This window comes from Crocodylus porosus, unplaced genomic scaffold (genome assembly GCF_001723895.1).
Source record: "Crocodylus porosus isolate Cpor-Errol unplaced genomic scaffold, CroPor_comp1, whole genome shotgun sequence".
In the NCBI taxonomy this organism is placed as follows: Eukaryota; Metazoa; Chordata; order Crocodylia; family Crocodylidae; genus Crocodylus; species Crocodylus porosus.
The window spans coordinates 23,379,216-23,405,260 of record NW_017728917.1 but is presented as its reverse complement, the minus strand read 5'-3'; the positions used below and the strand labels follow the sequence as shown (position 1 = coordinate 23,405,260).

General features: G+C 40.5%; 1 protein-coding gene across 1 annotated transcript in view; it reads left to right on the top strand.

Moving 5' to 3' along the window:
- Window positions 1-26,045, top strand: part of CACNA2D3 (calcium voltage-gated channel auxiliary subunit alpha2delta 3) — a gene marked incomplete at its 5' end in the record, with an annotated part of 852,337 nt that overhangs the window by 367,401 nt on the left and 458,891 nt on the right. The window contains 3 exons of the mRNA XM_019537014.1: window positions 18,791-18,922; window positions 21,114-21,174; window positions 21,263-21,413. Of these exons, the coding sequence (XP_019392559.1) occupies window positions 18,791-18,922; window positions 21,114-21,174; window positions 21,263-21,413 (344 nt within the window). The remainder of the gene's footprint in view (window positions 1-18,790; window positions 18,923-21,113; window positions 21,175-21,262; window positions 21,414-26,045) is intronic.

The following is a 26,045-nucleotide window of genomic DNA, read 5'->3' as shown; positions in this document are numbered from 1 at the left end:
CCAAACCCTAGATTTTACTGATTGGAAGACATTTTTCACTTTGGCATTATAGAACTGTAACATACTCATGTGTCTATGGTGTAACTTTACATTTGGAACAGGAAATAGGGAAACATGGTTCATTCATGTTTCCTGATTTGGGCTGTAATGCATTAAAATTTTGCATAGAAATATCAAACTGTGCTGGCTAAGTTTTGCTCTTGCATCCAATCCAATAGATTTTCTCTTACGGCCACTGGCCTTTTAGAACTGTAAAAGCACATTGTATACATCAGCTTAGGTTAAATTTTGGATATTAGAACAGCTATGAATATGGTATTGATACAAATCATCACTGGAATATTCTTTTCTCTAATTCATTCACTTCTGGGGGGAAAAAAGTCAGTATCAGTTGATTACAAAATCTAGTGTCATTATGTATCTTCTTAGGGTGAGATCTTCAAAGCTTTGGGGGTCCATTGAGAGTTCCCCATTTAATCCCTTTAAGTAGTTTGAAAATGTACCTCTGATATTTGGTACTAAGTAAAATAGTCTGTTTTCTATGTTTATGATATAGTAAATATAAACTAATGGGATACATTGGCATGATTTTCCACTCTTAATTCCACTAGAAGTGTGAATTATTTCAGTGGAGAAGGCCTACGGTCATGGCAGCAACCATAGCTGAAAACTAACAGTGAAACTTAACAGAATGAACAGCATGTGGTGAGACCAGGACAAAATAAAAAGCCATCATGTAAGAGCCTTATAAACTACATGTTAAAACAACAGTTCACTGAATGCCTGGATGACGCTTTCAATGAAAATAAACAATCATTGGGCATCTCTGCAGTGTCAGAAGTGAAGAGGATTTTTCTGAGCCAGTGAAAAAGAAGAAAACCCCTTAAGAACTTTTCTCCCTTCCTTATGGCTCCTCAGTTTCCCTGCGGGCTTGAGGAGGAGAAGTAGGTGTGTCAGTTGTGGAATTACATACATAAAGGAGTGCAGGAGAAGACGATTGCCCCCTGGGCACCCAAAAAGAGGGCTTAAAAGCCCTTCCCCCAGCCCCAGGCATTTCTCTGCAAATAGGAACAATAGATCCTTCTGACTTTCCTCACACTCTTAGAGCTATGAAAGGATAGGTTATATTGCAATAACTGAAATCAAATAATGGACGAGTAATACAAAAGAAAACAGTTCCATATTGATGAACTGTATGATATTTTATAGTCTAGATGGATAGTTCCTTAGGTTCAGCCTTCTATTGTCTTCATTAATTTGGGTTCCGTCTTACAGAATGTGCAATTCTATTACATTTGTAATTTATCTATTTCCTTTCTTTAGCAGAAGAAGCATTGTAAACTTGGACTTTATAAATGGGATTTTACAGACATATACTTGAGTTTTCCTTAGAACACTTTGTAGTCTAGTCAGAAAATACCACCTGTAGCAAATGGCATATCCGCAGTATGGTTTTCACTGGCATGTTAAAAGATGAGTTTATTCACTACAAGTTGATAAATGCAGACCATAATCAAAAGTTTTGCTTGCAAAGGGGGAAAAAAAAAAAAAATCTTCTGAGTGTAATAGAGCCTTCTCAAAAAGATATTGAAATGTGATGAACCACAGCCATTTTTGATTAAGTTTATTTTTCAATTTGCCACTTAAAAGGAACTATGAATATCATTCAGTCATACTTCCCTATCAACTCCTTCCAAGTGGCTGTCAAGCCAAGATTACCTATTTTCTACAATATTAGAACCAAAAAAAAAAAAAAAAAAAAATTCCCCGAAGTGATGCACAATGATTATTATCTACAACTAGTAGACACGTAAAAATCCTTTCCTGAAAAGTGTGAAATTAAGAAATAAAATCTTGCCTGTTGCTATAGTATGTAATTTTAACTGCCATACTTTATAATCCTTCATGGACCATGCTTCTGCAAATTTGACATGCTGAGAATTTTGAAAATAGGTATGGCCAAATATCACCTTGACCACTGTACTTGTATGTTGAAACCTTTTCTTTAAACTCTGTCTATAAATTGTATGAGTCTTAGAGCACTCTGTTGGAAAAAAATGCTCGGCGTACTTTGGGTGATACTTGAAACCAGTTAATAGTGTCTGACCTTTATGCATAATACAGTCTGTAGAAATGTAGGCAAAACAGAAATGCTTAAGTCTTTCAGATCGTTACTGGTTTTATAAGCATAAAGGGAATACATTGTAAACTATATACTTCAGTTTTCTTACTTCGAGTTATGTGTTGACATAGGTATAGTAATTATATTTTGCTGTTCTCATATCTCATTTTGATATTTGTAATAAAGAGTATTCAGTGTCACAACTCTTCAACCCATAGTGAATGCTACAGTGATATTTGCAATCTTCTCTGTTCTCTGTTCCTCCAAAAAATGATCAAGGCCCAGGTATGTTAGTTCATAAAGAGATGCAGACAAACTGAAATCTCTGGTCATATCCCAATGTGCATCTACGTTTGGTTTCCCAGGGACAACTAGAAGTGGCGCACCTTGCCATTTGCGCTCTGGCATGCAGCAAGTTACTCTGGAGGGTGGGGGGGAGGGGGAGATGGTAGGGGAGGCTGGTACCAGCACTGGGCTGGCTCCAGCAGCCTTACCTGTGGTCCTGGGAGCCTCCTGGGGCTGCAGCAGCAGTAATCCTGCTGTGCAGAGCCTGGCCAGCAGTGGAGTATGGCTCTGGCTGGCCAGGCTCTGGCTTTGGGCAGCTCATACTGCTGCCGTGCATGCCACTCTGCTTTTTTCTTTCCACAGGTTTTTTTTGGTTTTTTTTTTTTTTAAATATCTAGAAGTCAAACCCCCCCCCTCTGTGTTGCTCCCTTGCAGCGTGGAGAACAAGTGAACACACAGCATGTGGTGCTGCAGACGTGTCAAGAGACTGAACAAGAAGGACCCCTGGCCACATTATATTTATGCTATGATTAATTTGTTAATCATGCCATAAATGGCAAGGGTGCTACATGTACGCCCAAGTTAAGGCTTTGTAAAATGGCAAAGCAGCCTGTCACGGAGCAGGACCTGGGAGCGGCCGTGAAGCTCCCTAGCGCCCCCTGCCGTGTCAATTAAGGTGATCCAGCACCCTCGACTCACCCGCCACGTCTTTGATCTTATGAGTTCAGTTATGGGAGGCTACCTACTTGCGCCTTTGACACTGCGCCGATGTTTACCTCCGTTCCTAGTGGGGTGCTCTCACCCCCAGCCTTATGGGCAATGCGTGCCTCCTGCCTCCCCTTCAGCACACCCCAAGCCTTGCAGCTGTTCCCGGATGTTCTTGGGTCCTTGCCCTTTGGCGCCCCTCTGGCGCCCCCGGGCTTATCTCACACCCGGCACCCCTGTGCTTGCTGGCCCTCTCGGGCCCGCTAGCAGTACTCTTCCGATCGGGCTCAGGCTGCCTGAACCTTACCTGGCCCCCTTGACCCTTCGGGGTCCTCTCTAGTCCACACCCCACTGGGTGTCTGACAGTTACTTGCGCCCGCTCCTGGGGCCTATGCGCGCTTCTCGTGCCTTCTGCCCCCTCTGGAGCCTATGCCGCGCCTCTCGCACTCGTTGCCCCCTCTCTGGGGCCTATGCCGCGCCTCTCGCACTCGTTGCCCCCTCTCTGGGGCTGGGGCCTCAACCCCTATACAATCAAGCACCTCTACGGCGCTCGCTCGCCATGCCCACTGTGGCACTAGAGTCCCCAGCACTATGGAGCCCTCTGGGACTCTCTCCTGGTCCTACACCCGGTTGGGGCTCAGGTGGCCGCAGCCGTGCCTGGCCCCCAGGACCACCGTCTCGGTCCCTTGCCCTATTAGGGCTTCTCTCACATCTCGTCCCACAGGGCGGGGGTCAACACCCCTCAACACGCGCCCTACGGGCACAAAGAGCTGTGCCCACCCGGCACCGCTAGCTGTACCCTGCTGGGCACCAGGAACCCCCAGATTATTGAGGAGCTCCTGTGAGGCCTCCTCACACCCCTACAGCCTCACCCGGTCCTCCAGCATAACTATAACAAAACCATGAGCCAAGTGGCTGCAACACAAACAAGAAGCCTACCAGCTTATAACACAACACTCACACAGCTCCTTAGTCACAGTCTCTTATGGGGTTCACTTGCCTGCATCATTGCAGCCGGTCAGACCACAACCATCAACTCAGGCTGCTCAGCTTCCCTGCAGAGCTCCTATTCCCGCAGCAGCCAGAAGGGAGCTGCTACTCTGGCTCCGGCCTGGGCTGTTTATTAAGGCCTGGCCCTGCCCCCTTCAGGTCACCTGACCTGCCTGGTTGCCCCAGCAACCGGCACCTGGGCAGCCTTAAGTGCAGCAGTTGCCCTTATTTCCTCCAAGACACGGGGCATCCAAGTGCCTTCATGACACAGCCATAAAAATGTTCCACATTTTTCAGCTTCTCTCACCAGGAACCTCTAATTCCCTGTGCCTGGTAGTCCTGGAGCTTCCAGGCATGGGGTTTAAACTGCTCGGAGAGGAGTGCTCAAATGAGCCACAGCACTGTCCCAGGCCCAGGGCTGACAGTCAGCTCTTTCTTGGTCCTGGCCCCAGACTGGAAAGACCTGGGTCTCTAACTGGGGCTGGGGCTGACCAATGGTTGATTTTAGCCCTGGGCCATGGGGAACTGCAGACATGCAGCTTTCAACTTGTTTTTGTAGTTGAAGCCTGGGAACTTGATCCTTCACTGGAAGTAGACAGGATGTAATTGGGATCTGATCCCTGATCACAGAATTGTGCCTTCTGCCATTAGCACCACTGTTTCTTCAATCTGACCAAATAGAATGGTGTTCTCTGGAGTATTGCTATTTCCAGTCACACTTGATATTTTCTCCAAACCTGCTTCCTGTAATTCTAGTTCATTGTTTAATTTAATGGTCTACTAGTCCACAGCTTCCCATGTTTCTGGCTTTACCAGCTACAGTCTCGCCTCAGATAAAGAAAATATGTGGGTACTAGCAGTAGCATTCCCATATTAAGGCACTTCCATCCTTTATTCTTTGAGAAAAGACCTGCTTACCTTGACAGATTCAGTAAAGATTGGAGGGAACTTCCTGTCATCCCACATACCTTTGTTTAAATTCTTATTGCCTATTGGACAAAGAAGCACAGAAATTGTCCACTTGTTGCATCAGATTTTGCTAAACTTCTGTGCATCAGATCCTGTTCACAATGTCTCTTGTGGCTGCTGCTTTGTTCTTGTAAAGAGCTTTAGCTTCATGGATTTCTCTTTCTTGTTTTTCAACCCCTGTCTGGAAGCACTGAAAATGGGCTCTGGGAAATGTTAGCTTCATTACTCAGGATGTGTGCTTTATCTCTCCTATATCGTAGCCTGTCTATCTTTATCTCATCTATATATTTCTAATGCATCTGTATTGCCATGGCAACTAGATGTCAGCTACAAGCTAAGTAGTTACACTTTTTTTTCTTCTTTAAAAGGCCCTACTCTCAACACTCTTTGATTTAGCAGCTGTTGCTTAGTTACTTAAGGCTAGACTCTGTGTTTGGGCACAGTACTGAGCAAGAGATAGTGTGAGGTTTGCAACACCTTAGGTATGATTAAAGACATAACAGCTAGAGTCTGCAACTTGGGTAGCAGTGGTGGTAGGGGCTGGGATGGCTGTTGTAGCAGCCCTGGCGGCCATTCTCATGTCCTCTCCAAGGGGGCACTTGGCATTGGTGCCTCAGTCACCCACCCCTCAGTACATTATTGGGTAAGTCTAAGAGGCAGGTGTAACTTTAAGAGGCATTGAGACACAGTTGTAAGTGATGGTGACTCCCCTGTTGCCCCCAAGGGTCAGTAGTGGTTATTTTACCACTTGCTTATAAAAATCAGGAAGTTATTACCACCACTATTTCCCTTCCCTGTTCACTGAATAGAGTCTGGCCACTGCTTCATTTACCCTATGAAGGGAGTAAGTGAACACATTGCTCTGCTATTCCTTTGCACTAGGATCTGTGCTCTACCAGGTTGCTAAATGTGCAATGGGAACTGTTATTTTCTAAGTTTCCTATCCTGTCTCCTAGCCTTCTAGAATCATCATGCAGTTCTATAACTGCCTAAATTAATGTTTAGGTACATTCCTCAAAAAAAGAATTTATAAAGACAGACATGTGTGCTGTCTAAAGTGAATGAAGCACAGAGTTGTAAGAGATTACTAGATCAAGAATAGAGGTAAAATATAAGGCAGAGATGAGTCTGGGGAAAGTGGTCTTGTTGAATGGGCAGCTAACCCCAGGAAGTTATCTAGGTTTTAATCTCTGCCCCTTCCTATTCATATAGGATATCTACTCACCTGGGCTTCCTTGTCAGTGGGTACTTCTACAGGCGCACATTACTGTTCAATAACCAAAAATACTGCACCGTAGGGCTATGCAAAGCTTTGGGTGCTGATTTGATTCAGGGGAGATTTGGTGCAATTCAGTGGCCGAACCTCTGAATCTGAATTGAATCGGGACCAATTAAAAGATCTGAATCTATTTGAAGTTCTCTGAATCAATTTAGAAAAGATTTGGAGATGTTTAGCAATTTTTGGTAGTTCCCATTAGCTACAGTAGGGAGCTGGACCCAGAGTCCATGCTGGTAAGTAGGGGGTAGGAGAGGGGGGGCTGGAGGGGAGTGAAGGGGACCATGGGGGGACCCCTGCCAGGTCCCATCCCCTGCCTGTTACCCCAGCCTCCCTGAGTGCCCCCCACCCACTGCCCACTCTCCCATGGCTGCCTTGTCCATCCCAGCTCTTGGCCTTTAAAAAAACAAACAAAAAAAGCCCCTGGACTCACTGGCTGCTGCAGCAGCCTTGGGGCTTCTGGGGGCTTGTGGCAGAGACCCCCATGCAGTGTGGGGCAGTGCAGGGCAGCTCAGATCTCCCCCCACCTGGCAGCATCTGGGTGAGTCAGGACATGCAGTGAGTCAGGGTTTTTTTTTTTTTTTTTTAATTGCAGGGAGCTGGGGCAGGCAGGGCAGCCTTGGGGCAGGGATGCTGGGATAGTGGGAAGGTGTCAGGGGGCTTGTGGCAGCGCCCCCCCATGTGGCATGGGGCAGTGGGGGGCAGTGGGGATTGCCCCCCATTGGGTAGGAGCCGGTGAGTAGGGTTTGGTTTTTTTTTTTCTTCAAAGACCCAGGAGCTGGAGCTGGGCGAAGCAGCCATGGAGAGCGGGCAGGAGATGGGGCCTGTATTTTTTGGAGATTTGGCTGATTCATCAGTAGTTGAGTCTCTGAATTGGATTCAGCTGAATTGATTCGGGACAGTAATACGAATCACCAAATCGAATCACTCTCCCAAATAGGCCAAATCCAAATCGAATACTAGCTGCTTCACATGGGCCTACTACACAGTACGGGTGTGCGGCTACACATGCATGCCCAATACTGCGCAGTAAATATTGTGACTTATGCTGACTTGAGCATAAATTTGATACCTGCATTATGAATGTATGAAATGTACACTCAATTAGTGTAGGTGCTGTACTGTGAATAACATTGCTTGTAGACTGACTTGGGGCTAACTTTAGTCCCGAGTCAGTCCACATACAGTGTTAATGCCCTTTTAATGTCTGCATATGTAGCTGCCAGCCTATTCCTGCTTACCGTGCAGTAACTTCTGTGCAGTAAATTTAAACCAGCGTAAATGTATGTGTAGACATGCCCAGTTGGTTTGAAACTTGCTTACTTTGCACTGAGGATGCAGACAAAAATCACTCTAATGCTGGTAGTCCTTCAATAATTTGTCTGCAAGTACTCCTTAAGAACAGAAAATTCTCTCAATTCACACAACTGACTGGGAAAAAATCCTGCCGGAATTCATATATCTTGACTTTAAGAAAGCCTTCAATCTTGTATCCCATGATCACCTCTTGGCAAAACTGGCCAACTGCAGCCTTAGCTTCACCACGATCCACTGGCTGGGGAATTGGCTCCATGGTCGGACCCAATTGGTGGTGGTTCATGGAAGTCAATTGTCATGGTGCCCTGTGACCAGTGGGGTCCCCCAAGGCTCTGTCCTTGGGCCAACACTATTCGACATCTTCATCAATGATGTGGACGTTGGAGTCAGAAGCGGACTGGCCAAGTTTGTTGATGACTCCAAACTTTGGGGTAAAGCATCCACACTGGAGGACAGGAGAGTGATCCAGGCTGACCTTGACAGGCTCAGGAAATGGGCGGATGAGAACCTGATGGTGTTCAACACTGAAAAATTCAAGGATCTCCACCTTGGGAAGAAAAACTTGCAGCATCCTTATAGGCTCAGCAGTGCTACACTGGCTAGGACTATGGATGAAAAGGACTTGGGGGTCATGATTGACCACAAGATGAATATGAGCCTTCATTATGATTCTGCAGCTAGTAAAGCAGGCAAAACGCTGGCTTGCACTCATAGATCCTCCTTAAGTAAATCCCAGGTTGTCCTTCTCCCCCTGTACACAACCTTGGTGAGGCTGCAGCTGGAGTACTGCATCCAGTTTTGGGCTCCACAGTTCAAAAGAGTTGTGGAGAAGCTTGAGAGAGTCCAGAGAAAAGCCACGTGCATGATCAGAGGTCAGGAAAACAGACCTTATGATGAGAGGCTGAGAGTTATGGGACTCTTCAGCCTGGAAAAGCACAGGCTCAGGGGTGATTTAGTGGCCACCTATAAATTTGTCAGGGGTGCTCATCAGGATCTGGGGGAACATCTGTTCACCAGAGCTCCCTAAGGGGTGACAAGGTCAAACAGTCACAAACTCCTCCATGACCATTTCAGGCTGGACATAAGGAAGAACTTCTTTACTGTCTGAGCCCCCAAGGCCTGGAATAGATAGCCACCGTAGGTGGTTCAAGCACTTACCTTGAATGCCTTCAAGCGAAAGTTGGATGTTTATCTTGTTGGGATCCTATGACCCCAGCTGACTTCCTGCCCCTGGGGCAGGGGGCTGAACTCCATCATCTTCCGAGGTCCCTTCCAGCCCTAAAGTCTATGAAATCGATGAAATTCAGCACAAAAATCGATATGCCCCACAACAAATGCAAGTGTAGGAATGATAAATACAGACAAACAAGTTTGACTTTGCAGTAGGGTTGCTCACTCAAGTGCTCAGACCTAGGTGCCAATTACTGGTGTTAACTGTATGGTGAAAACATGTTTATAACATATGGTTTATGTTGATTTATCATGCTGGAAAGAGTTGGGGGACAGTACAGTTTTTAGACCAAATGTAAACATAAGGAGACAAGAAAAATTACTAATCTATCTACACATACATTTTAATTAAAGTTTGATTGTGTGTTCCTCTGAAATACAAACATAACTCATCCCATTTTGCCAAGTGGGAACAGATTTTTTGTGATATTGCAGATCAGTTTTCCGTTTGGAACAGAAATTAGCAATGCAAAGTCTATGTCATTTCATGGAAATGGGAATTGCATATGCTTTGTAACTAAAAAAACAACCAGTATTTACAAAATGTACCAAAGTCCTGTTGCCTTGAATAACAATAGTATCATACTAGATGAAGCAGGTTTATAGAAATCTTCAGAAATGGGATCGCTGCCCTACCCACAAATTAGCCTCTGTTTCAGGCAAACAAGTATATAAATGTATCTTTTTCCTCCTTTTTCTCCCTCACCTCCTGCATTTTACATCTGGGAAATGCATAGTCAGTGGTTTTCCTCAGACCCTGTTTCGAAGAGGAGATCTGGCTACTAGTTTTTTTTTCCGTTATGCAGTGGCATTGAAATGTGAGGGAAACACTGAAAGGTGTAATGGTACAGACCCATACAATATGTTTCGTGATGGCAGTTACTTTCATCTTTTAACTATTTCTGTCAAGGATGTCATCCCTTGTGATTATGCATCAGTGCCCTCTAATGTGCAATCCACTAGAACCTTTATCTATAACAATTTTAATAAAGAGTGTGGGGATATATATGGAAATAGACAGTAATTACTTTGCATTACTGTTGACCTCACATATTTAAATATTACTAGTAACTTAACATGGACTTAGTAAACAGGATTTGGTCAACTGTTGGATTTTTAAAAATCCATGGTGAGCCTAGGTTTGCATAGGAATCATCAAAAGTGAACTCAGGCTTACATAGCTATACAAGGTTTTCTTGCTGATGGATTTTGATTGTGAGTGTGTTCATGTATGAAAGACTTCCAAGGGTTTATTCTTTTCCTTCTTGTCTTCATGCCTCCTCCCCTCCCCCATATGTTAGAGAAGTAGTTTAAATTTCCACTTCACATTTAGTGATAACTGACATCCTGGGTTTCTGAAATTCCTCAGTATGGGATATGCCAAGATATTTGCTGAAATGGTTGTATGGCAAATGTAAAACTGTAGCTTTTTGTTTACTGTGGGGTAGAAAAGATCAACATTCACATAAAGATGCATAGGCACTTATCTTAAGATTACATTTTCTTCATTTTGTCTATCATATGAGAGTACAGTCATTATTTGTCATCCACCCTGCTACATAACACAGACCATCTTTGATTTTTCTGGGATCTGTATTGTGTGAAGAAAAAGGGAGCTTGCTCCTGTGGTCTAGTATTAATATACTTGTTGAGAATATAAAACATTTTAGAATAGTTTGTCTGAAAACCTACTAAGGCATTTTTACGCTGTCTGCACTTCGTTTATCTAGGTATCTTTCTTATGGTTTTTATTTGGCACATTTCAAAAGGAGCAAATAATGTTTTAGACTCCATAATTGAGGCTGTAATGCATTCATCCCAGGATGCACTTTTGTATCTGTTCAATGTTTCCATATGTTTATAGTGGTTTTAAGGATTGTTAAGTCACTGAACATTTTCACATCTGAGAGGCTTTTCCTAACCAATTTAACTCAAGCAAAACTTCCACTGAAGGCACTGGGAATTTTACCTATGTAAGATGTGCTAGACAAAGCCTTCTAAGAAACATCACAAGCACCCAGCTAGAAACACCTTAGCTAGTGACTCTTTCAGGGACCAATAAATTATGAGAATGAGATAACGAATAGTCACAAAAATCGACAATTGGAGAACAGGCATCATTCTGTCTGACGTGGATCTAACACAGATTCATATACTCGGTGTTTAGGTACCTTCCTGTGTGCATGTTTTGGTAAATGTATGTATTTTACTGTAGTCCAAGATGATCTAAGTACACTTTAGCAAAAGGAAATGCCCCCTCCCCTTTCCTGAGATTCCATCATATCTCTTTGGTTGTGTACATTTGTGGTTTTCTAATAAGTAACAGAACAAAAATAATCAGGCGTGTATTGTAAAACATTAATGTACAGATCTATATTTTGGGGCTTGTTTTTTTTGTTGGTTTCTTTTTTTAAATGCAGTTATTTCTACTAACTTGTAAAACAGTTCCAGGAAAATAAAATGCGTACAGGTTGTCCTTGAGTGGTTTCTGGGATCTTCATTCTTATTTCCAAGGCTGTACCTTGTCCTTGTCATATATCACTTTGACAGCAGCTGTGCTACAACTATGTCTCTTGGTATGTTGTGCCTTAAATATTTTATGGCATGGTTGGTTTCCTTTAGTAGCATTGACATTTGCTTTCTTTTGCTGTGATTTACAGTGTGTTCTGCTGGCTTCCTGAATAGTTTGTCAAGCAGTTTGCTTTTCATGCCACCTGCATAGTTTTAGATTTCTGAATCTCTGGCAAATAATAGATACAGTTCCATCCAGTTTGCTTGAAAGCTTCTTCAAATATTTCCTAAGTATAGGAATTAGCTCCTACTATCTTTTCCATTTCTGAGGCCTATTTTACTTTTGTGTTGAATTCGTTGTTGTCGGGGTCTCCTTTCAAGGTGGGTTTACTGAGCAGTACTGTGCTTTTTCCTTTCCTTTCCTTTCCTTTCCTTTCCTTTCCTTTCCTTTCCTTGTCTGGAAAGTTGTGGTTGTAACCATGGTCTACTGCTTCCACTGTTCTTACCATCTCAGCCATACCTTGATACTCTAAAACTTTGTGGTGAGGTATTTCGTTAGAAGTGCACACCATGTCTTTCACCATTGCTTCCCCTCTATTAGCATCCCTATAAAATTGGTGTTATATTTCTCTAAAATTTAGAACCAGTCCTGTAGTCTGCAGTTGCATTAGTTTGTGATACTACATTTCACAAACTGAGAAAGCTAAACAGGTTTGCAGTCAGCTGGGAGACCTCAATGGTAAATACAGGTGTTGCAAGAAGTGTTCTAATGATTCATTAGGGATAAACACAGATGTTGTCTTTGGAGCAGAATCAGCTGTGCTGGGATGTGTCCCGGCACAGCTGATCTTCTTCACTGGCATTTTTAGATGTTGTCCAGGGCCAGGTTGGGCCCCTCCCAAAGCTCCAGGAGCCTGAACCTGCAGAATAACAGCAGAACCCCCCTTAGCCAGAACCCATGGAGGGAATGTTCCCACACTTGCAGACACATGCTCCAAGTTGGGGTGTGGCAGCCTGATATACATGCTGAGGGAATCCCTTGCAGTGAGATTCCTAGGGTGTGCAATAAGAAAATAGATGTCCTCTCCTATAAGGTGTCACAAACTGTAACTACGTTTGGTCTCAGCAACACTTTTGGGCACTTGAGACGCATCCCAAGTGCCCAAAAGTCTGCATGAGCTTGCTGCAAAACTCATGCTGGGAACAAAAAAAAAGTTCCAGGAGATCCAGGTATCAAAAATACCCCAGCGGGAGAAAAGCAGGGCAGGGCATGGTCCCAGACCATGCCTTGAGGCAACCGGAAGCTTGGGTCCTCCACAGAGATGGCCTCCTAGTGAGCCTGATGCAGGGCTAGTGAACAAGGGTGCCACTTGCCACTTCCCCAGCTCCCTGATCACTCTTCCACCCGATGCCAGGTCCCACATTGCTCCTGCAGCACTCTATGGCCAGCCCTTGCCCTGGTGCTGAAGCACTCTGCCTGCCTCTAGCTCACCCTGGCTGCAGATCTGGGAGGACCCAGGCAGGGTTATTTTGCCGCAAGTGACACAATTTGCCCCACACCAAAATGTATGTCCAGGCACGTGTGCTGAGGCAAAAAGTCCCAGCCCTAAATTTGTGCCGCTTCTGTTTGAGCTGCTGCCAGCACACATGCTTGCATGTGTGGTTGTGCTCTTGGAGTATGAAAAGGGACTAGGACATTTTTTTGCAGCTTGTGCTGCCATAAACATTTTTATGGTGGCACAAGAGTTATCTGTTCGTGCCTTAAGAGAGAAGATTTTTTGAGTATTGAATTGGTCCCAGTATTAGTGGGGAGACCTCTATAGGTGAAAATACAGGGTCTCAAGTTTCCACAACCCTTAGAATTCTGAGCTAAAACACAAGAGTGTTGCCAAAGATGAAGTAGTTAATTTTCATGTAGCACTTTCAGAATATGAATCACTCATTTTAGGACTGAATGTCATGAGTGTTATATTAGCAGTCTGTGTTCAAGCCATGAGATTGATTTTGTTGTTCTTATAATAACCTCAGACTAAATATATTGTCTGTGTCAGCATGACTGAGCAGTTGGGCTGTCACCTTTGAGCCCAGAGTGTGTTGGATTTTAAGTCTCATATGGAACTTAGTCTTATATGCAGTGCTGAAATTGCTCTGCAGCACTAGATCATTGCCCTACACTGATGGTGTCCTTCAGGTGAGACACTGCAGAGGGGAGCCTTTTGTGCATCTCTGATAGCAGTCCATGCAGAAGCTAATGATCTTATCTCAACCCCAATTCACTATGGAATAAATTTAATATCTTGGTTAATTCTCACTCTCAAGAATAAGAGAGATGGCCCAAGACATTGTGGGAACATGCACATGGACATTGCCTTTTGTATTTCTTTCATAGTTACTACATTGCACAGTCGCTATCAAATGTATTATAAATAATGCTTGAATAACTAGCATACAAACCACACAATTCAAAATATAAATATTAGTCTCTTGCCATAGGTGTAACATAACAAATTAAATGTGCATGTGAATTCCTTGTGAAACCTATGGAATAATGTGCATTTTATTCCAGTGCCAGTCATTGTCTTTATTCTTGCATTCTTTCAGCCTATACATCTTGCCTGCTTTTTAGGGTCAATATTATCTATGACAGCTACTTAATTGCTACATGCATTTGGACGGTTCCTTGGCAATTATATTTCAGATTCCCATCAGTGTACCTGTTTGCCTGGAGCTTTTGTTTATATTAAATATCAGTAAAAAGCTGCTAGTGTCTTTATAAATGACACTAGAACAAAATCATATATAGCCACAGGGCATCCTGTCTAGAAGCTGGGGTGGGGGGAAAGGGAATATTATAATATTATTTTAAAGCTTATTGCCAGGAAGATTTTTTGCAAAATGAGAACAGGAATTGTAATTCAGGAATTATAGTAGAAGCTATTTACATTTATTGTTCTTGGGTCTGCATCATAACATCATGCTAATGATTTTTCATTTACACTAAGCTTTTCATCCCTCAAATATTCACAAGGATCTCTTAAAATGTAACCATTCTTGGAAATGCAAGCAGTGTACAGTGGCAATAAAGAGAAGCTTATGAGAGAAAATGAAGAATATGGTTTCCAAATGAAGCAGCAAGGGCCATTTAAGCAAGATGTAATTACCACAACTGGAATTTGAACTTGGCAAGGACAACAGGACAAACCTATCTACTGCTAGAAGACATGCAGTGAGATTTTTAATGAGGGCTAGTGGTCAGGGTCTCAGATGTAGTTTGGAGGACACATGAAAGAGAAGTTTCTTCAAATACCAATACTTTATGACATGCAATTTGAGACTGAGATGTATTTGGTTTATCATACACTAAATAGTAAAGATTCTCAATGGTAAATATTAGGCAGTAGACCTTGCTTTATGACCACCACTGCATTGAGGGGCAGTAGCTACTAGTCCCTCTATATGCAGAAGTATGGGGAGGGCATATGCCCACAGTATAACTCTCAGAGCCACTGACAAACAAGGGGAAACATGCTATTGGTTTCATCTTTCACCTTTTCTTTCCCTACCCTTTAGCAATTTCTTGCAGTGTATGAGACAGAGTACATTATAGAGTACAGCGACTATAGTTGCGTCCAGTTCTTGGGAAGGGCCACAACACTAGGTAGTTTTCCATTACCTCACTGTTTCTAATGCTTTGCTGCAAGGATCAAGCAAAGTCTGGCCTAATATGTCTTCATATGAAAAGTCATTGCATGAAATGTCACCTTCAGTTCACTCAGAGCATATTATTGTTACCTGTACAGCCAGCATAATCTGCATGCTCTGTAAAGGTAGTAAATCAACCCCAGGATTCATTTTGAAGGAACTTGTCTTGTCACGGAGCTTTTTAAATTGTTCTCCCTTATTTAAAATTCTCTGCTTAATGCTTCTTTCAGCAACAAACTCTTATTAGTTTCAGTGTCACTGGATTAATGCTTTAACTGATCAAGCTGTGGATACCCTGTAATTAACATTGTTAATTTAATGCAGAAAATATGCTAAACCAAGTTTGTTTGGGTAGCTCTCTCAGTTGTATTGCAATAGAGTTTTCTGATCAGTGGCATAGATACATAAACACGTTAAAATAATTTTTGTAGACGAACTAATAAGAAGTCATTTACAATTAGAGGTATGGATATTTAAATACATCTTAATTTATCAACCTTCGTTTGCTTGGGTTTTCATCAACTATAATATTATTTATTTTAAAATATGCTTTTTTCTTCAAAACCTAATATCAAGCACTCATATTCTACCGTTGTCCTTAAGTAGCCCGGGCTATGAAGTTTTGCAGCAAAATTAAACAAAACTTTAGGTATGTGATATAGATTGGTTGTGCAGGGCTGGAGAAAAGATGTCAGAGTTTTGGGTCTGAGGTACCTAGGATAGAAACAATTTGAGCTTGGAAGCATCTTGAGATTTTACCATGAACTCGGTATGAGTTGCAGATGTAAGTTGCCTCAGAACGCCTTTTTAAATATATAAATTGTAACATGGGCAACTAGTGCCTCTTGAATTGGGGCACTCTTGACACTAGTCAGCGACCGAGGGTTCCCTGCCAGTGGATCCCACTGACCCGAGTTGGGGGGGGGACAGCCAATCGCACTCACCTGCGACCATTTCCACTTTTCTTGGTGGCCGTACTCTCCAGCCAGCGCTTGCAGGGGGGGCACTGACACCCCCGCCTGCCCCTCTGCCCACCGGCTAAACAGGAAACACGGCCTGACAGGGGGTGCACTAGCACTCTCAGGGGTGCACGTGCACCCCCTATGCATTGCCACTGAATTGTAAAAGCAGTGATATTCAACCATGGATGGCTTACAGGGTCATAATTCTGATGAGCACTCAAGCAGCTTAGGTGATTTGAGAAGTGAAGGGTGGACATCCTTCCTCTGGTGTAGAGACATTCCCATAGATACTTCCAGAGAAGGAACAAACTAAGGAAGCTAACATCAAATTTTGTGTTTAAAGTGTAAATTGAACTTCAGTCATCTTTGCTACAGCAATGAGTCATCAAAGCTATTGTTCTCTTTAGTAATCATGTCCTTCCAGCTGAACAAGTATGATGTAGCAGTTCCAGACTCACAATACTCTAGCTAGTGTTAGGGTGAGGTGAGAACATGATCATGCTTCTAATGCTGAAGTCATATTGTCTCAGCACTGCTAAGTGCTATACAATCAGACATTTGCAGATTGTGTTAGATGAGGAACATCCAAATGGATGCTGTGTCACTTGTCGGTTAGGCAAGAAAGATTCTTCAGTTCAGGAGATTTTTTTTTTTTAATGCAGCTTGTTGGCCCATCTGTTTCATATAGTAGAGTTTTTGGCAATAACCCACATTTCTGCTTGGTATATGTCTAGCTTGACAGGTTCTAAGTTTTTTTTAATGTACATTGCATTTTCTAGGAAAATGTGTAACTGTACTGGTCATGTTTTAAAAACAAAAAACAGCTTTGTTGCTCTTGCTTTCTCAGCAGTCCCTCTACGTAAATCTAAATATTTAGATGGAAGCGGTGCTCAAAGATGTGTTGCTGAGATTTCCCTTTTTCACGCTGGTGTGTTCACACTGAATTTAAGGATAGAAAACAGTTCACCTTTTCTCCACTCTATTAAAATTACATTCTAAGCACTCTCCTGAAATCAATATGGAGTACCATTATTTTACAAGTCAATGGAAGCATTATTTCAAACACTTGAAAAACTCAGTGTGTGTGGGTGGGTGAGAGAGAGTGTGGATGTGCATGGGTGCAAGCACGCATGCACACACTTAAAAAAAATGTATTCTATAACTCTCATTTAAGTTAACTTTGTTTCTTTTTGATAAACCTCTGTCTTTATATGCAGAACATATAGGGAATATGGACCATCTCTCTTTAGTGTTTCATTTGGAAAACATATTTCATATCCAGCTCACATATTAATTTAACATAAATTAAACTAATATGGTTAGATACGTTTTTTATTTTGCCAGCTGTATAACAATTGACCGTCACAGTACACAAAAGCACTAGGACATATTATTAGACTTTCAAAAATTGCCAGATGGAAATACTGTGCTGTATTAAAACAAATAGGCTCTTCTTGTACATCAAGTTTTAATGTGCTTTTATGGTCTGCACTGCATATGGGAATCAAAAATAATATGAAGTCATTGTTAAGAAATTCAGGCCCATAGTTTTTCACATAATAATTAGTCCTCTTCCATGTTTGCTGTTCATTCATCTGAACAACGTATATAGCACTAGAGGAAATCAATGTACATACCCAAACTCAAACAGGAAATGAAAGGCACTTCCACTTTCTATTTTCCATGCTGACTATTATCTTAATTTTATGAAGTAAAACATACATTGGACTCCGTGGTACTGAAAAAACAAACTTCTATGCAGAGGGTCTCTCTCTAAAGTTTTCTAAAAAAATGGAAGAGTGCCTGTGTGCAAGTCACAACATGGTGAAGCAGGGTCTGTCTGTTGACAGGCCTATTTCATATGTTTCTTTCTCACAAATAAACTTTTAACACACAGTTAGGATGGTCATACTAAATATCAAATATATTTACATGAACACATAAAGAATATTGCCATAAAAAATCCTGAGCCTTACAAGGTCAGGAAACTGAATTAAAGCAACCTGAGTTAAAGTTCTCTTCACACTAATAGTGAGTTCCATATTATAATGAATGACTTGATTTCTTATCCACAAAATATATCGTGCAGCTACTTAAAATGTGTCATTAATGTTTCTCTGCTCTGTATGTGCTTTTACCATGCGAAGAACATAATGTTGAAAATGTTTGTGTCCTTCACAGCTGCCAAGCAACATCATGAAAAAGAGTCATACATGTCATACAAAATCAGATAACTTCTTGAGATGTCATAGATTACTTATGTTGTGATATTGCTTTAATACATGACTGATGTCACATCATCACAATTCAACCTTATTGTGTCGTTATAATACATTAACAACAACATTATTTGCAACCTTTTACTTTGTACAGGCCATTGGGAAGCTAGTTTGAGTGAATGTTTTTGATCTTTAGCCCTTCTCTGTTAGGTACTGAAGGACATTTTCTTGCATGTTCCATGACTCATCTCCTGGATGCTGGGAGTGAGCAGTGAAAAAGTCTTTCCCAGTGGCTCCTATATAGCAAGTTATTTAATGTAGGAATCCAGAAAATCCTGTGAGCTTACATGCAGAAAATTTAAATCGGTGGGTTTCACAGAAGTAACTGAAAGAGTTACATGCAACTTACAAGCTACATCTTTAAGACCACTGATGAATCAGCCAGAGAGTATATCCTACATAAGATTGTATCAAGTGATCATAATTATAATTTTTTTTTCAGATCCAGCTATCGTAAATGGAGTCTATTGGTCAGAATCATTAAACAAGGTGTTCGTTGATAACTTTGACCGTGACCCTTCTCTCATATGGCAGTATTTTGGAAGTGCAAAGGGATTTTTTAGGCAGTATCCAGGTAAGATTATAAATTAAAATAAAATAGGTGGCTGGTACTGGTACTTTTCTTTCCAAGAAGTATTTAATGGCTTAGACCTTGATTCTGACGAGCAGTTAGCAGGTGCCACTTCCAGTGATTTATGGAGTTTTCCTTGAAGGGAGTCTTCTAGTCAATGCTATAAATACCTTGTTCATTTACCACCCAATTCATATTTATAGTAGAACCCCCAACTTTTTATCTTTTTACTTTTGCCCAATGTAGTGGATTGAGGCTACAATTTACATATTGACATTAAAGCAAAACAAAAGAAAAAAGGATTAGAAAGTTAAAACACTAACAAGAATGGTAAGAAGATATAAAAGAAATTGAGACAGTGCCCTCAATTTTTCTCTTTAAAAACTGCAAATCTTTTTGCAGGGCCACCATATTCTCACTGTGGAACATGTGTGTGCAGAAATTTGAAGTGAATTGTCTACCTGAGATAATGCTGGTTCCAGTAAACACCCGACAAGCACACATACAAACACACAAATGAAACAAAAGGAGAAGAAAAAAATCAGAATTGCAGGGTGTGCTCATTATTCTTGATGAGCAGGAAAAGCCTTTGGGAGGTTCTTCTTGCTACTTCTGTATAATATGAGATGATTTAATTTAGCTGGATTTGAATTTTTAATAAAAAGGAGTATTAATTTTGCCTGAGTTATGAAAACTTCGGGTGATAGATTACAACACTGCAGCTGTAGAAATAGAATTTAGAAAGCTTAAATAATGTAAAAATGTATAATTTGGGAGTCTGAGCTGTTTCATATTTGTGAATAAGTACAGGTAATTACTTCACAACTTTTATTTCTATGCTAAATAAGATATTCATCCTTCCTTCTAATAATTTCTTTAATCATACTACTTAAAGGACATACTCATAGCTCTGAGATTCCTCTCTCCATAGGGCAAGATAGATATGGTTCACCGTTAAACCTGTAGCACTCATGCAAAGTTCAAGATAGAGGATGACATGAATTTGAATTCTGTTTCTTTGGAGTAAATAATCAGAACAGATGATTGTCTTTGAAATGAATGAGAATATAACTAAAATTTTAAAGCACTTAAAAACTCTTGGAGACACTTGAGATGTCTGTGTGTCTGGCTGCCTCTGTTTTGGGGGGAAAATACTTTGAAATAAGAATATAAGAAAAAACAGTATTTGAAGAAAAAGGAAGATAATTCAGATCCTTCATATAGTGCCATCTTGTATAATCTGTTTTATGTTAGCAATTGTACTACTTCTTCATTTATCCTTTATTTTAATTTGCACTTACCTGGTATCTTTTGTCTGATGTCATCTGATGATCTCAGTGGATCATTTGAAACGTATGTTACTTAGTACTGATTTTGCTTTAACAAAATATTTGGAGTGGTTCCACATATTATTCTTCATCCTTTTAATTGTGCTAGAGTCTACTGCTGCTGTGGTGTTCATGTCAGTGACTTCAGTAGTTCAGGATCAGAGCAATAATGGAACACCATTAGCTAAGTGGACTGTGGGTTGTTTTTTTTTTAAAGCCCAGTGACATTGCAATAGTGGAAACTGTAGCTTCTTTATTTTAAGAGTATATATTTTTATGCTAGAAATAGAATGCAAGTCCAGAAATGTCTTGATTTAAAAAACAGGGGGAATTGGTCTGTTGGTGTTCTTAACTTGAAATCAAGTATTGTATTTCCTCTGGCCTACAATTTGGAGACATTACCTCATTGTAGTCAAGTGATCAGTGGCAAACTATCCGGCACGGAACTTGAGAGTGATGCCATCGAGGATGACAATTTTGGGGAGGTTCAGCCATGGAGGAAAAGAGCACTGGGGAAAAGGAATTGGCCAGCATTATAACAAGTCTGCCAACTCCCCTGGCCAAGCAAAGTGAGGCTTAAGTAATGCTCTTTAGTGTGATCAGCAGAATAGCCTTGAAAGAAGCCTTTACCTTACAGTGGGCTGAAAACAACTGAGAGATGATTGCATATCCTGGAATCCTGTTTTGTTAAATCATTTTTCCAGAGATAGCACAATGTGACCAGTGAGTTTGTACATGATATATGAATTAAGTATGCCTGATAAGTTGATACAATTTTAGAAACTTTTAAACATTAATTTCCACTACTAGCAAAGACGCATTTAGTTTTTCAAACTATTGTAAGCTAATCCTTTTTTTTTTAATAGGAATTAAATGGGAACCAGATGAGAATGGAGTTATTGCATTTGACTGTAGAAATCGAAAATGGTAGGTATTACGCAACCCCCTTTTTTTCAAAATAATATGAGATAAAAAGCACATTTTTTAAGATTGATCTATATTCTTCTTGGTTTAGGTACATCCAAGCAGCTACTTCTCCAAAAGATGTGGTCATTTTAGTTGATGTTAGCGGCAGCATGAAAGGACTTCGTCTGACAATTGCTAAACAAACTGTTTCATCTATTTTGGATACCCTTGGAGATGATGACTTTTTCAACATAATTGCTGTGAGGTTTTTCTATCTCTTTTTGTCTCCCTTTTTTTATTAGGTCCTTTGCCATTGTCTGTCATACTTTATATCCTGCTTTGTGCTTGAATGATGTAGAGGACAGGTGGTAAAGACTGTGCATTGGCTTATTATACCACTGAATCTTGGTGATGAGAGAGACATCCTATGATTTCTTCCAATGCAACTTTACCTATTGCTGCCCCTTGTCATAGTGGAACTCTGTGGATATGTCCCCTCTCTGATTCCAACACATAACAGCTTTCTGTATCAGATGGTCATATTTTTCAGGATGTTACTCTGGGAATTGCAATTGTCACTGTGTTAATAGCTTATTCTTATTGTCTGAGTTGTGACCAGAAGAGTTCTTCTTTGTTATTGTACAGACTTTCTACACAGTCTCTATTTTTTAAGATTTTTTTCCTAATAATGAATTATTCCCTGGTGTTTTTCCCTATTTAATTCTATAGACTGTCAGGAGGTGGTTTAGTTGCAAGCAAGTACATTATGTATAATGAAAAGTGACCCGAATTAAATGCATGCTTTATGCAAAAAAAAATAACTAAATAGGCCCTAAGTATGTAAGCCTTTGCTCTATTTTTAACTGATAACAGACAGATAGTTTAGAATATCTTACTTATTAATCTTTAATTTCTCATTACATAATTAGCACAAACTCATATAATAGGAATGCATAATTGCTTTCTGTATCAGGAAAAGCTTATTGTCCTTCAGTAGAACAGTGATTAACTTAAATAATCTAAATAAGTTTCTGAAGTGGCAAAATGTATCAACTAAATTATTATTAAGGTATTTAAACAGTCATGTTTAGTGGGTAATGATGATGCTTATCAGTGGTTTTGTCTGTTATTCTAAATGAGTCAGGGAGAAAATTAAATGCATTTCATAGAGGGAGGAATCGTGGAGAAGGCCAGTAGGCTTGTGTGTCTAAAAACTGCACAAAAAACTAGTGACTTTGACAAAAAGATGTGTTAGTTAGAACACCTTCCATTAATATTTTAGTTAACCATACAGCTATAGTGTGCTTAACTTATTACAGCAACTATACTGTTATTCTTCTAAAACTATAGAGATAGAATATGCTTGAGGTATTATGGGACTATAAAAAGAGTTTGTTTTATTACAGCATATTTAGCTACCAAGTGCTTCATTTAAGAGACAGTGGGTGCATCTATATGTGATACTACATTTGCTGTAGCAATGTGCTGTGGCAATGTAGCTTGTCACTATGGCAACATAGCATCAGCGGGCACAAACCCGCTACATCGCCATAGCTATGAGCTACCTCACTATAACATGTTACCATGGTGATATAGCTGCTAAAAATAACTGTGCGCTACCAGGATGGCACATTAATGGCTTTTACTGTGCTGTCATTTAGTACTTCCTAAAGCAAGTACTAAATGATGCCAGTAACAACGGCACCATGGGGGGCATGTTTAAATGTGCCCTGTGTCAACCACTTTTAAAGTAATTATTCTTTTAACTCCTAGTCAATTCAGAGCATTTAAGCACAGTGTGCTTTTTCGATGCAACATCCTAGGAGGTGCTAACTGGACACTAATAAAGACGTAACACTTGTATCAGTGGATTGTGGATGCACCATAAACTGTATTCTAGTACTGTATTTATTTATACTGCTGTAGCAACTAATTTTGGGGGGATTGTCTTAAATTTGAAATATTCTTGGATTTGGGAAAATACAGTAATAGGATCTATAGTTGTAGTTGTAGCCAGTTTTGGTTTTCCTCCACCCTGTTTATGCATCTCACTGTTAAAAATATTATAGAAGTTTAAAGAGTTTGAAAAGCCTTTCAAGTATTTATGAAACATGATTAGTACTCCTTGCACAGAATCAAGTCTGGATATTTCATTTACTGTAATGGGAGTTAGCGTCACTACAATAATTTCATTAAAAATTCACTTAACAGGATGCCATTGGATGGTGAAGAATTTACCAGCAGTATACTAGATACGTTTGCTATATATTAGCCCCACTTAATTTTTCACTAATTTTTTTTCTAAATGCAACTATATGTGTATATACAACACAACAAGGAATCTAATGCAGGTCTTTCCAGGGTAATCTTAAACATAAAAAGAGAATGTTAAAAATCATTTTGGCTTTCTTGGATAAGTTATTGCAAAATCTATCTAAAATTGATAGACTAGACGATTAAATTACAAAGAATTGTTGAAATATGAGTGATTTTGTGCAGTCTAAGCTAAAATTTAAGGTCAGATCGTCAGTGCGTGAACTGAGTTATCTGCAACAAGAGAAAAGCCATATTTTCCCCATTTGCTTTGAAGTATAACTCCAAGTCATGCATTAAATTAACAATATTATCATAAAAAACAGAGTGCTAATTCTGTCCAATGCTGAAATTTAAAAAATGCTTTTATAGAAGCATAAAACCATACATTAAATGAAAAAAAATATTAACTGAGCTGACATTGTTAAATCAATTTTGATGCTTCAGACAAACCATTTTTACCCGCAGTGATTAGAGGAAGAGCATTCGTTGTCAGCTGAAGGCATAGTAACTCTCATTTTCATTTGCAGAATTTCCATTCTACCAATGTCTATAAAGTTAAGTTGTGATCATCTGGGATCACTTCTTTTGAACCCCCTTTATTTATTTAAATAGCCTGGCTCAATAAATTATTAGGCTTTGTGTAGGTAAAGTGTGGATGGGCTGAAGTGAGGTGAAATCCAACAAACTCAACCCAGAGCCGGTGTGCAGTGCAACTCCCTCCCTCCCCGAGCTTGCCTGCAGAATGACATAGTTGCTACAATTTCTGTTGCATATGCATGATATGACAGACCTGCTAGAAACAAAGAAATATGGGTTTTCTTTGCTTTATGCGCTTTCCTGGAAAATGGCACATAACTCAAATTCGGATAAAGGGAAACCACTTTACAATGTAACAAATAGGTATACATTCCAAGACCTCAGCTGTACTCACCCCCTAGTCCCATTTCTACTACTTTTGCAAGACAATTTTGGTACTCGCCAACAGCAGACAGAACACACAAGCACAGGGTGTTAGTGAATGTTACCATAATGGAGATGGCAACTACAGGAGCACGTCACAAACAACAAGCGAGAAGCACAGATTCACACAGGAGACTGTATTTTGGTGCGTGTCACACTCTCAATGCACTGCACACAGCAGCTGACTACAGGCTTCCACCACACCCATCATGTAAGTGTGAATTTACCTTGCATATAACAAATTTTTGGTATAAAAAGGTTCATTGCATATGAGTGAATTCACACATACAGAACCCACGTAAAGTGAGGCAAAACTGTACAACATCACATAGTCCCTCCCCTGGTTTGACCTTGGTTGTGCTTGTCTTAAGCTGTGAGAGATGCCTCTTTACTGTTTTGTGATGTATAAGAAGGTCTTATGTGAGTGAGTTTCATGTGTCTGTTTTTATGGTTTGCAGCCTAGAGTTTGTAGATATGACGAAGAAATATGGAAGGCACTTAAGTAAATTGTAATTGCTTGCTTAGCTCTGCTGGGCACTCACCTCAAGCCATATTTTCAAAACATTCATATTATATGATAATACAGTATAACAGCATGTACTAGCTACAACAGAAAATTCTAAGTTCTATTTCCAAGATCAAGTGCAGAGATTACAGAATTATCTATAGGGCCCTACTGAATTCATGGCAGAAATGGGGTATCTCACAGGTTCCTCTGCGCACCCCCTTGCCACTGATTGGTGGATGGGCCCGGCTTGTGGCTCACTCCTGATCAGTGGGGAAGTGAAAACTGTGGTTCTAAATATGGTGCAATTTTTGCTTTCCATTCCTGATGGGCCAAGGGGCCCTGACCTGACAGTCCCACTGCTTGCTGCTGACCATCAGGGAGGCAAAAATGGTGCCATGTTTAAAACCATAGTTTTTAACCATAGCTTTTAACATATGGGGGAGTCTGCAAGATTAAAGGAGCTGCCACACACCCCACTTTCACCATGAATTTGGTAGGACTCTAATTATGTACTAGAATACATGCCCTTCTACATGAATAAGGTGTCCTAGTTAACCAGATTTAGTTATTAACACACTAATTTTGATTTAAGTAATAGTAGAGGGGAAAAGGTAGCTTTGGGCTTGAGCTAATTTTAAATTTCTTGGGAGGTAAGAGGAGAGAGGGAATGTTGCTAATTTGTTGTACTACTCTACTTTTCAGCACAAAGAAGCTTTCTTCCTCCTCTCTTATACCTGTTTCATTTGTGGGATAGACAGAAAACACTGAGGGCTAGAATACCACAAGGAATATGTGATAAAAGAGAACACAAGAAAACATAATTGAAATGCAAGACTCCAAGGCTCTTACTTTAGAGCTTATTCTTTTTACTTTTGGTAAATTTTATGTTGTGATAGGGTGTGTGAAAGTTGAGAGGTGACAGCTTTATATTGAAGGAGGGAATTGGATTTTTCAGTATCCTTACCCAGTTAACTTTGGAGGTCTACAGCTCATCAAGCAGACAGGAACTTGTCAGTTGATACAGGATCATTAATATTATTATTAATAATATTATATTAATATTATTCAGAAGTCTTTGCAAAATCTTTTGTAAGTGCCTGATTTTTCC